The sequence below is a fragment of the Castanea sativa genome, chromosome 9 (genome assembly GCF_040712315.1).
Source record: "Castanea sativa cultivar Marrone di Chiusa Pesio chromosome 9, ASM4071231v1".
NCBI classification, from domain to species: domain Eukaryota; kingdom Viridiplantae; phylum Streptophyta; class Magnoliopsida; order Fagales; family Fagaceae; genus Castanea; species Castanea sativa.
In genome coordinates this window covers 32,368,199-32,385,328 of record NC_134021.1, presented here as the reverse complement: position 1 = coordinate 32,385,328, position 17,130 = coordinate 32,368,199, and the positions used below count along the sequence as shown (strand labels likewise).

General features: G+C 35.9%; 1 protein-coding gene across 1 annotated transcript; it reads left to right on the top strand.

Moving 5' to 3' along the window:
* Positions 1-5,153: 5,153 nt before the first annotated feature.
* Positions 5,154-16,478, top strand: LOC142611350 (F-box protein SKIP24). Its single transcript, XM_075783459.1, has 5 exons — positions 5,154-5,492; positions 5,601-5,774; positions 7,321-7,483; positions 7,577-7,721; positions 16,062-16,478. Exons 1-5 carry the CDS (start codon positions 5,248-5,250, stop codon positions 16,070-16,072), a joined length of 738 nt encoding a protein of 245 aa, XP_075639574.1. The 5' UTR covers positions 5,154-5,247; the 3' UTR covers positions 16,073-16,478.
* Positions 16,479-17,130: the final 652 nt, after the last annotated feature.

Below are 17,130 nucleotides of genomic sequence, written 5' to 3'. Positions count from 1 at the left end.
GTGCAATACAAAAATAAGTCCAAGTCTAAGACCGAAATATCTAAAGTAGCAAATAAGTGCAATTAGAATTGTAATTGAGGATAATATCCTCCTCAGGCAAGTCCGAGGATCAATTTCTTGTATATAAGTTTAGTTCAAGTTCCTTACAAAGTAATCCTCAATTCTTCTTGCTAGTTTCCTTTTACTTAGAAATTGTTCATCCCATTTTTCTAGGGGGTTCCCTTCCTTTAATAGTCCCTTCTCTTGCATTCCTACCCTTTACTTATACGTTTCATGGCATTTCTTAAGCTACTTGTTTTATCAAGACCCTTCTAAAGGTGGTAGAAGGAGTTGCTAGCTGTGAAGTTACTGTTCACGGGGCATTTCCACATTACTACAGCTAATGAAGTTGGTGCAGGGTATTGAATGCGAAGGTGAGAGGTATCTCTTTCAAAAAACTTCCTCCAACCAACCTTGCTCTAGTCGCTGTTTCTTCTCCTATGCTTGGGCCTCTAAGGGATATTAGTTGTCCTAATTCTCTTCCTCTCCTCTAGTAGGCGCAATCCTCGGAGTTTGGTTAACCATCTTAGCTTGGATTTGGCGAATTAATCCTCGACTGGGACTCCTTGGTCCTCAAACTCCCCACAATAGCCCCCTAAAACCTTGCTCTTAGGAGATAATCTGAGAGTGAGGTTTTAGTAGTAGTGCTATTACGTGCTAAAAATATTCCCATGTGGGAACATCGTTTCACTTGTCTTGTGAACACTCTTGATGCTTCGATATCCACATCGCTGCAGTTATTGCATCAGACGGCTGTTTGTTCCCCCACGTTTGACGGTACGATGGAGATCCAACGACTTAAATTTCTTGGGATTAATGAGCGGGAAATTTACCGCTCATTTCTCATCCTTGTATTAAGGGGGAGTAGGAGTAATTTTTCCCATTTATATACTCTCTACAATTTTCTTTTAAAGCAGCCGTCCAAGGAGATCTTCTTTCAGTGCTTGTAAGTGCCTTTGGCCTCTCACCCCTTGTTATAAAAGAAACTCTTTTTCTTTCTTCTCTTCTTATTTTTACTTGATAGGAATACATGGGTAGGTTTGCTAAGTAAGTTGACACTTCTGAGGGCATGGTCACCTTTAGGGCAAAGTATAGAATCCCTGAAAAGGTAGAACTTCAACACCGTGAGTTAGGAGAGTAGCTTGTGAGTAAACCATCTGAGACAATAATTATTCTCATGATTGCCTTCATTAAAGGTGGAATGGAGATTTCTCGGAATCTTTATTTTCTAGTGGGTTTCAGTTAATTCAACTGAAAAAGTTTTTGATGATTAAATCAAAAATATGAGGTTTAATCTTCACCTATATTAAAAACTGATTCAATAAGTTAAATCTCTATTAAAAAAAAAAAATTTTGATTTTCTAATTTAGCCTTGATTTACATGTCTCTCTCTAATTGTGTGAATGTTATAGATAAGGTCAAGAAAAATAGTTTTGGGAATCGGGTCAAGAATTTGTAAGAGGGGAAAAGAAAGATCCACAAAGAGAATGATGTCTTAAAATATTGAGGGGCGTGCATCAAACAGGAATATACCACGCAGTATACTTTTTCAGGAAGTGCTTTAGCATTTTGTTATTCGTAGAAATTACAAAAAATATTAAGCGATCGAGGTTGGTAGAGACTAGAGAGTGATATCTGAACATGTAATTCAAGAAGATTAGGAGCTGTTTGGTTGGTGAGTTTAAACAATAATTTTTTGTGCTCAAACAACATATTACACGTATTTTTATATATATTTTTTCACCCACACGTATTTCTAAAATATACAAACAACGTTAAAAAATGAGCCCTTAATGTTTTAATTGTGGCATGTGAGTTTAAGGTTTATTGGAAGAAAAGAAGATTAATGTTTTACAATAATAATGAAAGCAGTGTGGTTTCTTTGTGAATATTTTATATTACAAAAATAATGCCAGTGGTTTTTTTTTTTTTTTTTTCATTTTTAATATTCTTATCGCAATTCTATTTTAGGTTGATAAATTTTTGTGTTGAACTCTATTTTAGATTGGTTTTATTTTAACTTGTTAGCCTTTTTCTTTTCTTTGATTATTATATGTTATCTTACTACATTATATAGCATATAATGATAAAATGTTATTCTATTGCGTAGCATGATTTAAATAATTTGGTATTTGCAATTATATATTTTTCTTTTGAGTATTCTTCTACTGTTCTTCTTATATATAAATTTTCTATTTTTCTAACACTCTCTCCCAAAAGAAGTGATTGTTCTCTCTCTCTCTCTCTCTCTCTCTCTCTTATTTATTCTTTCTTGCAACTCTACTTTTGATTGATAATTTTTATGTTTTAGCACCTCTACTTTGGGTTGATACCTTTTGGTGTTGTGTTTTTTGAGTTCCCACATCACATATACTCTCTATCTTGTATTTTTTAGTTTGAATTAATTCTTAAAAAATTTGGAACTGAGAGTTTGAATTTATATCAAAATACAATTTAACAGACTACTCATATGAGATACATGTGAATCTAAATAATTCTCAAAATTTACAGGAGAGAAAAACCTTTAGAAGAGATAGATCGAATTGCAGCGGAGGGAGGAATATTCTTGATGATCTCGACAAGTTGTTCAGACAATAGGCAAAAAAAATATACCCACTTAATCACAAACCCAGGCAACAGAACCCGTAAGCATAACACTAACACACACCTAAATCAACATATATCAACCCCAAAATTTTTAGTACAACACAATAACCACAACATCCACTATATATATCAACCCAAAGAGACGCAAGCAAATTCATACACTTGCACACAAACATTCAAAAAGACCTTCACACAAAAGTGCTTCCAAACATTGCATGAGCTACCATAATCCCAACCCTTATCTCCAATTCACGAGCTCTTTCACCTCGACCTTACATATCATGCATCCATGCCTACCAAATCACCGATTTGTGCACATTGAGGAGAGGAAGAGAGTTTGGGTTTGTGAGAGGAAACCAAGAGAGAGTGCAAGATTTAGAGAGAGAAAACGAATCAAGAATCTCTTTCTCTTATTTGAATAGGTTTTTCTCTCCTCTCCCTTGCTGCAACAACCTAGTCCCTTTGCCATCGTTCGATCAACATCCCTCCTTCCCGCTGCCACTGTTTGAGCCTTTATCTCCTATAGGTTTTTCCTCCTTACAAATTTAAGAATTATTTAAATTCACATGTATCTCACGTGAGTAGTTTGTTAGTATTTTAATGGAAAGCCAACTCGAGTACCAATTTGACACGTGTGAAGTTTAGGGAGTAAACTGGTTAAAATGAAAGTTCAAGAGTTGTAATGACCACTATTCTAAAGTTTAAGAGGTGTCAGGGTATTTATAGCATTTTTTAAAATGGTCCATTAAAAAAAAAAGGGTAAATTAGATATTTGGTCGGGCAAAATGGATAAATACAATTAATTTTAAAATTATGTAACAAAATACCCATATTTTCAAATTATTTAGCAAAATGCCCTTGTTTTGGAACTTGATTTTAATAATATTGAATTATGTGTAAAATTTGATATCATCAAAATCGAGTTTAATATGTATTTTTAAGTAAAACTTGACATTAGTAATGTTAAGTTTCACTTAAATTTTCAAAAAAATTTAAGTGACAAAATATAAAGGAATTCTAGCATTTTGCCCTTATTTTTAATTTTTTTTTAGTAATATGTCCCTATTTTGAAACTATTTAGATCCATGTTCTTGCTTTGAAACTCGATTTGTAAAAAATCAAGTATGGGGCGATCAAACTTGAAAAAAAAAAAAAAAAAATTTGGAACTCGAGTTCATGGAGCTCGAGTTCCAATTTTTTTGTTTTAAGGTTTCATTTGGCATAACTCGATTTAAACCAATCGAGTTTCAAAATAGGGGTATGGACTTAAATAGTTTCAAAATAGGAACATATTGCTAAATTTTTTAAAAAATAAGAGAAAAAATGCTAGAATCTCCCAAAATATGCATAAAACTCAACATTGCTAATGTTGAGTTCTACTTATGACTTGATTTTGTTAAAATCGAGTTCCAAAAACAGTGTATTTTGCTAAATAATTTGGAAAGAGGGATATTTTGTTACATAGTTTTAAAATTAAGGGTATTTACCCATTTTTTCCTATTTGATCCGTAACCTTTAAGCTATTTGTCAATTTGGTCCTTAACCTTTTAAATATGTCAATTTAATTTCTAACTTTTTAGCATTGTGTCAAAATGATTTTTACTATTAAGTGATGGATGAAAAATACTGACATAACTAACGGCCAAATTAAAATATTATTTTTATGCCACATGGACTTCCACGTAAGCTACCACATGGTAATTAAAAAAATCAACATTTTCTAATTCACTTCCACGTAAGGTATTTGCATAAATTATTTTGCATTAAAAGCATGTTTTGGAAATTTGTTTTTAAAGTTAATTGAAAAGTCTAAAATCATGTTTTGAAAATATGATTTCTTAGTGGACAGTAGCCAATTAGCTTGTGCCACATCACTACAAATTTGAAGTGAGTTCTTGTTTTCAGTGCTTAAATTGTGTTTTCACTTATAGGCTATTCTCCAAATTTTTTTTTTCTTGGTAAATTTCATTAACATAGGTTTGGGTTAATACCAACTAGTTTTAAGATATTTCAAAACTGATTAATTTGGGTTTTTAGTCTTGAGTGAAGTTGTAGTATGCCTTTGTGTTAGAACCCTTTTCTTTCTTTCTTGTGCATGTGATTGTTTGTTTCTCAAAAAAAAAAAAAAAAAGAAAAAAAAAAGAGCCAACTTTGTCTCTAAATATTGTCAGGCCGTTAGTCAATTTTTTTTTCCAACTGTCTTAAGGATCTAGTGAGACCAAATTGGTTAGTTTTTTTTTTTTTTTTTTTTGGACAAATTAGTTAGTTTTGAAATATTTTAAATGTAATTAGCATTAGTACCATTAAATGTGATATTTTGGTAATCTGGTATAGCAAGTTGACTACTAGTGAGTACTATACCCAAAAAAAAAAAAAGGGAGTATGCTAGAATTACCCACGTCTTAAGATATGAAGTTAGCATTAGCATTACCTCTTTTTATTTTTCACAACCTTATTTTTATAATTATCAATATCATTTTCCTTTGGAAAAAAAAAAAAAAAAAAAAACAAACAAGAAGTCTATTGCGGCGTCTAGAAACAAAATTGCTCCTATAATCTGTCTGTGTCTCTCCTTGCTATCTGTCTTGGGAATTCACAAAAATGTCGAATTCAAACTCATTCCTACCAGATGAACTGTGGAGACGAATCCTAGAAATCGGTATCAAAACCAGCGGTTTTAGGTACAAGGACCTCTGCTCTATCTCCATTTCTTGTCGACGCCTCCACCGACTCTCCAATGAAAACTCGCTCTGGTCTCACCTTCTCTCCTCTGACTTTCCGTCCTCTTCTTCATCATCATCATCATCGACCACCAAGTCTAGCACCAAAACCCTTTACAGAGAAAGGTATTTCGTTAACGAAACGGGGTCGTTTTGTGTGTGTGTGTGTGTGTGTGTGTGTGTGTGTGTGTGTTTGTATTTGTATTTGACTTGATGGTGTTTTTCTTTTTTAAGGTTTGAGAGAGATAGAGAGAAGAAGTTAGCGGCGAATAGGAGGATTGTGCTTAGAAAGGAGAGTCAAATTGTGGAGCATTCTAGAAAAATTGGAGAGATCGAGACTCGGTTGGCAGATGAGAACCATAAATTGAAGACAACTGTTTCTGAATTATCGCATTTACGACTCCTCATGTAATCAGCTTCTTCAACCTAGTCCTTTGCAATTTCTTTATTCAATCATGAAATAATTTGCTAATGCTATGCCTATGGATTTCAATTAATTTTAAAAATAAATTAATTTATTGCATCCTATGCCTAAATTAATTCACTTACAACTTACCTCCAATTCTTGCAATCTATCTAACTAACTAACTTGGACTATTCTAGATTACTACGTGAGTGATTACTACAAGAATTAAATGTTTGGGTTTATTATACAACCAATATTACTATTAATACTATTATACATTCAATTATCAGTTGTATTTATGCCCCCAAAAAGTACTTTACAATGTTTCAGTGTACACATAACTCATCAAGGTGCAGACTAGTAGTAGTAGTAGTAGTTGTAGGCTTGGGACTTGGGAGTCATCCCCACTGCCACTAGGAGGAGTTCCATTATGGGTCCGTTTGGGAACAACTTATTTAGTTAAAACTGAAATTTTTTTGCTAAAAGTACCGTAGATAAAGGTAAAAACTACCTGACATAGTATGGTGGGCCTATGAATAGTACCAAAAAGTGCATTGAGACTTATGAATAGTAGCAAAAATAAGCTAAATAGTAAGATAACTTGACTTTAAACTCTAATCCCAAATGTAACCTACACGGTTCTAGCGGGTGGGTTGTGTATCTGTGGTTTACTTCTCAAGGTCAAGGGTGGGTCAAAAGGGCCCTACCTTGGTGAGGTTCCATGTCATTAAAAAATAATAATAATAATAATAATAATAATAATAATAATAATTGTTTCACCATCTTAGTGTTTGTGTATAGTTTGGTTTTGTTTTGTTGGGAAAAATACACAAAACTTCCTTGTGGTTCTCTTGTTAAACACTGAACCCCCTTAAGGTGTTGACTGTAACACTAGACCTGTTTTATGTTGAAAGTGTAAATCGTTAATTGTGTAGCACTTAGAACTGTTTTATGTGATAATAAAGTAAGCTGCAACCTTAGATATGGGCACGGGTCCTTACATGTCATTATAAGCAGCTCACGTTGTTTATTATCATGGATGTTTAATGACTTGCGCATAAAATAATACTGCTAGTACTAGGTTAAGTGTCACACTCAAAACTTCATAGGGGTTTCGGGTTTTATAGAACACCGCTCGAGGGTTTTTGTGTTTTTTTTTTTTCCTTTTTATTTATGTGGAAAAGGTAAAGAAACATAATTTAATAGAGTATTAAATACAAGTTTACTCGTGCCTTAGGGCATTTGTCAACAAAATCAAAGGACTATGGAGTAAATGAGAAAACAGAGTAAAATAGAGGAAAAAAGGGTATTGGAGTTTTACCCTTTCATTTTAATTTGCATTTATGTTATTATGTATAATTTCAATAATCTTGCTTTTAAAGTGAAAAAGAAAACATAGCTGGAATTTTTATAAGGTTTAATGGTCATAATGATTCATCTCTAAGAGCTATTTGTATTAAAAAAACGGAACCTTTTTCATTTTTTTTTTCTTCAGTTCTAATACGTTATGGTTTTGGACTTGTGGGTGATGTGATCTTGGGATTGAAGACAAGCTTCGGTAGCTTTGAATGTGTGGCAGCCAGAGGTAATCCGAGGTCGACAAAAAGAAATAGTTGGGCAATGTGTTGTGCCTGTGGAATCTCGGATTCATGCCCTTGAGATGGAACTTAGGCTTTGCAAGCAACAGATTTTGGGGTTTGAAAAAGCTCATGTATATGTCTTTCTCTCACTAAGTAGTAGGTGCTATCATGTTAGCATTACATGGTTCATTGTTTGTGATTTTTTTTGTATGTTTTGCGGGCAGAAAGATGAAAAACGAAGGCTTGATACAGCAAAAGAAGAACTGGTTTCAATGAAGTATCACCCTCTACGAGATTATACCACGGTAATGAATGGTGGGGACAAAGAATGTAACATTAAGAGAAAGAAGTTGAAAAGATGCCACAAAGGTGAGGATTTAAATCCTGGTTCTTTATTGAAATAAAATATGCATATACATCTGATAATACATGACTAAGATGTCAGAATTTTTATCTGTCACTTTTCTAGTTTATTTGTCATGTAGTTTTAAGTGCATCAACTCTTTTTTTTTTCCCAAGGTACCGATACATGTAGGGAAAGGTAGCTGGTTTCATAATTGCTTTTTCTGTGAATACTTTGTGAAGAATATGAATTGCTTATCAAATATGCATGTTTTGTTTTTTGTTTTACGTGATTATTTTAGGCTTCCATGGATTTTTTTGGTTTTTTTTTTTCTTTTTCCTAAAGTTAAATAATTTTATTAAAGAAATAGGTTGCAGTTTGAATTCACAACATTTGTACCAAACTACTCCTTAAGAATTACAATCTCAAGTTCAAATAGTCTAGGAAATCTGAAAAAGGAAAAGAAGGAATACTTCCGATGGCAATCATCCAAGCATAACTCATTCATCATAGATTGTTTGATAACATGATTTGGATGTTTGACAGTCGACGCCATCAAATGTTTTTCTATTATGCTCTCGCCAACTTACTCACATAACACAACCAAACCACCTTCCTTCCATATCTTAGTGCTTCTATGTGGACGGTCCCTTGCCAACATCAAAGCATCTAAATCATGATCTTTGGCATAACCCAAGAAACTCCAAATAATGCAAACACAAAAGACCAAATGCATCTTGCCATTGAACATTGAACACAATTTTCAACTGATTTTCTGCCATTCTTACACATAAAACACCAATCAATGGTCAAAATATTCCTTTTCCAATGAATCTGCATTGATAAATTCTTACCCAAGAACATTGTCCAAGTGAAGAAAGCAAACATATGGTGTATTATAGCCTTCTTTTGTGATATTCTCTGTTGCTTTACCACGTGTATTGTCTTGGATTATAAGCTGCTCAATATGTTTCTTTTCACACTAATTGTCCCATCCAAAATGGGTGCAGTATAATTTTGAAGTATGTTTCCAACGCTCCTCCATAATTTGATGCCATTTCTAAAGCTATGGGTGTCATGTTTTTGGGAACAAAGTACTCAGTGCTCACTTATAGGTGAAATTTAAAGTGGCACACCAGCCTGAATTTTGTAATGCGATGGACTCGACATTTGTGGAAAAGAGAAATGCAACATGGTATGAGTCTTACTAGCAGACCTTTGGGGTCCATTTGGTTGGGGTGAAAATAGGGAGGATAGAAAATGGAGGAGAGAAAAGGGTTTTTGGGGTTGTTTGGTTTGGGAGAAAAATTGGAGAGCTTTTGGTGGGGCTGGGGCCCAAGTATTTTCTCCCCTGGCCCACCAAAATGCTTTCTCTCCAATTTGGAGAGAAAACTCTTCTGATTTTGCTGCCGCCGTTCCAGTAACATTTCTACCCCTTAGTTACCACTTCCCAATTCTGATGGAAGGGGGAGTCATCAGAGAGGTAGAACTCCTTTTCATTTTGAAAACATGTGGTTGAGGGTGGAGAATTTTGTTGATAAAGTGCAGGCTTGATGGGCATCTTATTTGTTCCAAGGAACTCCTTATCCTAGCTAAGAAGTTGGAAGCTTTGAAGTTGGATCTAAAAAAGTGGAACGAATCGGAGTTTGGCAATGTCACTTTTAAGAAATAGCAACTTTGGAACAAATTGAATGATTTGGATGTTAGATAGGAGACTCATCCTTTAACGGTTGAGGAAAAGTTAGAACAAATTAATCTCCGTACCGATATTGAAAAGCTCACTCTTTTAGAAGTGATTAGTTGGAGGCAAAAGTCTAGAGTGCTGCACTTGAGGGAGGGGGACACCAACACCAGTTTTTTTCTTAGAATGTCTAATTCCAATAGAAGAAATAACGGTGTTGAGAGTCTTATGGTTGATTGCAGCTTGTCTTTTGATCAAGGTATGATTGCTGATTGTATTACCCCATTCTTCAAGAATTTATACTTTGAGCAGCAAGTTGATCGATCATTTCCAGATATCTTGGTATTTCCAATGATATCCGGCGATAATACAGACTGGCTAGATAGACCATTTGAGGAGGCAGAAATTTTTGATGTCATATTAAATTTTAATGGTGATAAATCACCTAGACTAGATGGGTTTCCAATGGCTTTCTTCCAAGCTTGTTGGGGGATTCTTGAACCTGGTCTTATGGCTGTGTTTCGTCATTTTTTTTCTAAAGGTCAGTTTGAGAAAAGTTTGAATGCAACATTCATCACTCTCGTCCCTAAAAAGAATGCAGCAATTGAAGTCAATGATTTTTTTCCCATTAGCCTTCTTGTGGGGTTTATAAAATCATTGCTAAGGTCTTACCCACCAGACTTTGCATGGTCATGGAAGGTATAGTTTTAGCTTCATAGAATGCTTTTGTGAGGAACAGACAGATTCTTGACCCTGTACTTATTGCTAATGAATGCCCTAATAGTAAGTTGAAAACTAGTTTGCCAGGGCTACTTTGCAAACTAGATGTTGGGAAGGCTTTCGATCATATAAAATGGGGATTTCTTATGCAGTCACTAGAACAGGATGAGTTCTTTGCTAAATGGAGGCTGTGGATTTTCTTTTGTATATCTATAGTTCGCTTCTCTATTCTGATTAATGGCTCTCCTTGTGGGTTTTTTGAGAGTTCTAGGAGGTTGAGACAAGGTGACCCATTGTTTCCTTTGCTGTTTGTCTTGGTTTCGGAAGCCCTTGAAAGAATGATGGATAAAGTTGTCCATGATGGTCACATGTCAGGCTTTGGTGTGGGTAATTAAGAGGGAAGATCCTTGGCGGTGTCTCTTCTTCTATTTACTGATGACACTCTAACTTCATTCTGCAATTGGGTTCCAATGAACATGGCTCTTTTCTAATGATCTCAGAACTTTTGCATGGTCATCAGAAAGGTTTCATTGTGGTACTGGACGAAAATTGGGTAGTGGTTGGAGAGGATTTGGATTTAATCTGCAGAAGGCTATTGCTCCAGAGACACTTGCTGCCAAACTGCCCTCCCAGAATTTATCTAGGATCAAACAGACTGTTTTGAGACTAGCAGAGACGTGCTGACATAGTGATTCCAATACACTGATGTTGGCAGCGGTGGAGGAGTGGTAGAGCAAAGGTGGTGGAGGTAATAAAGGAAAGAAATTAATTCCAAATTTTCAAAATTAAAAAAATTCATACTTGAGCGGTCAACACTACGATTTATGCAAGAGAAATTCTGGGATGGTGAATGCACAAATTGGGGCAAAAATTTTGTCCGTTATAAATGGTATTGTTTTCTAGTGGAACTGAAGATGGCTTGCCAAATCTTTTAACCATATAAAGAAACCAACTCCTAACCCTAAACCCATTTCTGTGTGGTGGCCTAAATCATCGCAGCCCATTAATTCTTCTCACGTAACCCAACCCCAAACTCTTTCCCTTCACAAGTCCTCCCAACAGAAGTCGTCCCACCCTTCTGTTTCGGCATGCACCAAGATAGGTCCTTTGATGCTTCCTAGCTCCAATGTTGCAGTTTATGAACTGAGCCAAACCCATTTTGAGCCGATTTGCACTGAGATGATTGCGGTGGCTAAATCTATTTGTTCCGATATGTTCGTAGAGACCTGTAACTAAAGGGTTGGAACCCGCATTTGATTGCGACGAAGGCTTGCAACATGACTTGCAACCTGTAATCGGACGGAACCTACATTCGATTACGACAAAGGCTTGCAACATGACTTGCGAATGATCCTTCAGGAGCATACTGGCAACATAATGAAGAAATGGGAGAATTCTGAGCAGTGGGTCCTTGAATCACATGATGGGAGGAGGGTGTCAGTCCCGATTCTATGGAGAGGAAAACTGTTTGGGGAGAAGAGGATGACATTGTGGAGGATTGGGTTTCAGCTACTTGTTCAGAGGATGTTGCTCAGTCAAATGAGAGGTGTTTGTTGCCTCTATCAGTTGAACCACTGGCTTTCTCTATGCCTTTGGTTGGCATGGATAACTACTGTGAAGGGCAGTAAGACGGTGTGGAAAGTTCAATCGGTCAAGAACATTACTCAGAGTGGTTCCAAAGTAGATTCAACAAGTTTGATGACTTTTTGGGGACATTTCTGAAGGGTTTGAAAGAGCAGGCAACTAATTTTTTGTTGGTTGTTGAAGCTAAATTATACTAGAGGGCTACTAAGGAAAAGAATTAATGAAAAATGAAGAGTTAAAGAGTAAAAGGGATAAGGGAGCTGAGGGGTCTATTCAGCTCAATTATGGTTCAGTATCAGCAAGGCATAGTGGTAATAGTAGGGATAGGGCTTTGCTTGTTTCTCAATGAATCTGAAGTTGCTATTGTGTACATGGAGGGCTGATATTGTTTGTTTGCAGGAGACAAAATTGGAGTGGATTACAAGAGGAATTGTTCATAGCATCTGGAGTTGTCCTTATATAGATTGGTTTTACTTGGGTTCTAAAGGTGCTTTTAGTGGTATTTTGCTTATGTGGGATCGAAGGGTTGTGGAAAAGGTGGAGGAAGCGGTGGGACATTTCGCAATCTCTTGCAAATTTAAAAATGCTAGCGATCAGTTTGAGTGGGCTTTCAGATCAGTTTGAGTGGGCTTTCACAAGTATTCACCGTCCAAATTTGAACAGGAAGCGTCATATAATGTTGAACAAACTAGTAGGACTTACCAGTTGGTGGAATTTGCCATGGTGTCTTGGAGGTGACTTTAATGTAATCCGTTTTCCATAAGAGAGGTTAGCAGCTGTAAGTTATACTTGGTCTATGTATGATTATTTTGACTTCATTTCTCTCCATGGGCTGATAAACATCCCTTTGGAAGGGGTCTTTTCCATCCCTTCAACCAAACACATATGAGGAAAAACTAAATCTTTTCTATCCTCCCATTTTTCCATCTCCCCAACCAAACAAACCCTTCCTTAGGATGTGAAGACATTCATGCTTAAAAAATGGTTAATAAAGGAATGAAGGGATATGGACAAGAAAAACACACGATTAACAACCAGTGGACTGATGAGTTATGTGTTTTTAGACAGTAATTTGAAATGATCAGCTCCAGGACTGGGCACATCCAAAGTCAGGCAGCTATCTTTTATATGTAAGACATGTAGTAAAGGAGAAGATTCCAAAAAGCAGTAAGCATAACAAGAAAGAAGGAAGAAATATTCTTAAAAACATAAAGGAAGTATATGAAATTTGACGTAAAATAGTGGTTTCCTTAAGTGGTACAGTACTTGTAGGAGACCTGGAGGCGTATGTTTAGCTGTTTCCCACACACACACACACACACACACACACTCACATATATATATATATATATATATATGTTATATTCTGGGCTGGTATAGGGTTTGATAATTTGATTCATGTCAGATGAATTATGTTTTGGAGTGTTGATCAATTTTAGGCTGAAATCCTACAGTGATGTTTCTTTATTAGGACTTTAGTATTGTTTCTTTACTTTTCGTGATACTGTGAGAAATTTATGGTCTCTAGTATTACGTTTATTTGGGGTACAATGGGTCATGCTTAGGAGGGTAATTGATATGTCAGCTTGTTTGAGGGCACTTTTGCTATACATCGGAATGGAGATATTTGGAATGCTATTTTGTGCCCATTTGCATCCCATTTTGAAACCGCACTTTTTTCAATATACAACTATTTTAAATGTCACTTTTTCCTAGCTTTTTCAAATTAAAAAAGTTGAATAAATAATCCGAGCCAAACAGGCACTCTTTCTGCTTATTGTGGACCATCTGGAAAGAATGCAATAGAAGTATGTTCGAAGGAGTTGAATGCACCATGACGGATCTTAAGATGATCTTCTTATGTACCTTGTATGATTGGATGGCATTAAGTGGTCATTCTTTTTATAATTTATTTGAGTTCCTAGATTATTGTGTTCTTAGTTGATATATGTTGCCTTTTGAGTACACAACCTGTGTACTTGGTTGTACCTTCTTTTAATAAAAATGTTACTTACCTATAAAAAAGGTATTGATTTCTTGAAGTAATTCCCCTTCCTTGGTCTCTGTAGTTAACCCTTTGTTTGATGTCTTCCTCCTTTTTTTGAACTGTGGACCTCCCTGCGATCATGTTCTTGTCTCTGAGTTTTACACTGTTGCATAATTGAGCGAAGACAATCTAGTATTTGACTTTACTTTTCCTAGTTATAGGGAGAGAAATAGTCGTTGTTTTGAAGATTTTGAGAGATCTATTTTGGACCTCAAGCTTCTCTTTTTTAGAACTTTGTTAGATTGGTTGTTTGCTTTGCAAAGCCAATCATTTCCTTCTTTTATTGATTTCCTAGATTCTTGCAATTTTTTTATCTGATTTGTTGTTCCCTTGTTCACTCCCTGTGTACTAGGGTGCTTCCTTCCTTTTTGGTATCAATTTATCTTATTACTTATCAAAGAAAGTTATAGCTTTTTCAAATTAAAAAAGTTGAATAAATAATCCGAGCCAAACAGGCACTCTTTCTGCTTATTGTGGACCATCTGGAAGGAATGCAATAGAAGTACGGATTTCTTGAAGTAATTCCCCTTCCTTGGTCTCTGTAGTTAACCCTTTGTTTGATGTCTTCCTCCTTTTTTTGAACTGTGGACCTCCCTGCAATCGTGTTCTTGTCTCTGAGTTTTACACTGTTGCATAATTGAGCGAATACAGTCTAGTATTTGACTTTACTTTTATCCTCCACCCCCCTCCCCGTGCCCCTGCAAGTACAGACACCAGAATTTTTTTGTCTGATTTGAATGATGTGATTTTATTTTGATTTAAGTATTTCTGGGATTTATTTACGCTATAATAATGGGCATTATTTTTTTTTTCCCTTTTGATGTGACCCTAGTTGCCCATTAAAATCAGGCTCTCATAATGTTGACATCATGTTGAATTTGATGAATGAAAAATTGAGTGATATTTTCTCTAGCTTGGTGGTGATTCAAACAGCTTTAGGTGGTGAAGCTTAGGGTTTAAGCCCTGTTGCTTGTTTTATTTTATTTTCTTATGCAAATTCTGTTATTGTTGCTACATAGAATTGGTATCAAACCAAACCCCGATCTGGTTTTCCAACAAAACCCTAACAGCCACTTCAATCCGAACACCCACATTTCATATCCCAACCTACAATCTTGTACCCAACAACAATGAAATACTCACCTAATGAAATGATAGCCTAGTCAACTGGAATCTGTTGTAGGAATTATTCATCATTGTCACCAAAGCATCCATTTCTACCTCCCAGCAACTTGTGAAGCCCACTACCCCACATCATACTGGAATTTGGACCCACCGTCAACCAACAACAAACCCACACCCACGCATCAAAGCCAACCAATGAACCCAAAACCTAGAACCACATGTCAACCACTGTGAGCTCACCCTGTTGATATCCATACTGATCTAGCTACTTAGTTGTGGGCTATGGTGTTTGTTTTGTTTGGAGTTCAATGGGTTATACCAAAGAGTGTTATTGCTTTGCTAACTTCTTCGCAAGGTCAGTTTGGTTGATATCAAAATATAATTATTTGGAAGCCATACCTCATTGTTTGATGTGGTGTATTTGGGAGGAACAAAATGCTAGAGGTCTTGATCTTAAGCTGTTATTTTTCAAATATTTGTTTGATTCGATGTTAGCATTGGGTTCTTTTTTCTTGTTTTCACTACTAGATTTAATTTATTTTTGTACCTTCAGGGGTTTTTTTTATTGTATCCATAACATACCCACTAGGTACTTAGGCTATTTTTACATCATTATTTCTTATACCCATAGTATGCCCCCTATGTACTTGGTCTATTTTCATCAGTAAATTTTGTTATTTATCAAATAAATAAATAAAGATATCCTCAAGCCCTACCAATACTGATCTAACCCAAATCCATAAACCTGGGGGAGTTTACTTTTGCTACTTTGCCCTACTTGCTTGATCGTTGTACTTTGTGTGTTGAATTTTAGTGTACCTGTTGCATACACCCTGTGTACATTAGTGGCGCCCCTTTGCTTTTAGTTAAGGGTCCAGTTAATGGGTGCCTATAGGGCATTTGTTAATGGGTTGTTTAGAGGCTTTTGCTTCGTGTAGGATTTAAAGTCTAAGAAAAAGAACTCTGCTATAACATAAAATTTTTTCCTCCCAAAGCCAAAACTTATGAGACTTGCTAAGCTAATGTGTCAAAATTTTAAAAGGTCAACAAAAAGTTCATGGCTTTGGTTTTATATTATTTATTTCAATTGTTTTTATCGAGCTTTGGTTATTTGTATTCATTTTTAGTACCAAAACTGCAAATGCTATACTAACTGTGAGATTTAGGTGGGAAGCAGATTCTAATGTGTAAACCTACTTGTTTGTCCAGGTGATGGATGAAAGCCAAGGTAAAACATCATGGGTTAGTAGGTGTCCTGGATCAACTTGCCGATCCCTCCTCGGTAGTTGTATAAACCATCCAGACTTGCCTTGCTGAGTAAGCTTCACAATGGTTACTGCACAAGGCATTGATGAGCCTTGCAACAATGGGACAATGATTATTGGAAAGATTTCTGGAACCAGAGTTCTTGATAATATTGTGAACTTTGTTGCAGCCATTGGTATGGCTTTCCAGTGTTTAAGCTCGTGTATCATTATCAAGTTCTCTATACTTATACAGAAGTACAATCTTCATTTATTTTGAATTTTCAAGTTGAGATTTCTGATTCATAGAGCAAAATAGTATATAAAAAAAAGAAGAAGAATATTATCCTTTTTAACATCTTGTTACGTTATTTTATATAAACATTAGTCGCGTCATTAAACAAAATGGTTGCATTACACTATCTTTTGCCATTCATTCGTTGATATACGTGGGACCTAAACATATCCACCCCAAAACCAGCTGAAGACTCAGATCATGATAGTGGTATGACCACCTAAACCCCAAAATAATTTCTCATGATATCCACCCAGGCCAAAATCACAAGCCAGCTGCTAATCCAAGTTTTAATGAGAACATGCTCTTTGCTCTAAATTGTCAAAACTGAACCAAATGAAGAAAATTTAGATGTCCATTTGGAAATATAAAGTAAAGTTGCCATGGAGGGTGCTGTTATTACTGCAATCAATGTTCTGATGTACAGTAAATCTTTGATTACTCAGTCTTGGCTGGCAACTCCATTCTGCTGGAGGACTGCAAGGTCAGTTGAAACTTGAGAGGGTACAAGCTTTGTCAGCAAGGATAGAGAAGGCCAGAAGAGGATAACTGGTTGTTGCAGTTTGTTGGCCGCAAGTACAATTATGGCTGTGTCTGACAATCAGGGAAGCTCTGCTGATGGGAGCAGGTATATGGTGTACCCGGCATACATGCCGGGTCACTCACACAGTGGCGGGTCCCACACACTGTGGGGCCCGCCTCTGTGTGAGACACCCGGCATATATGCCGGGTATAGCAT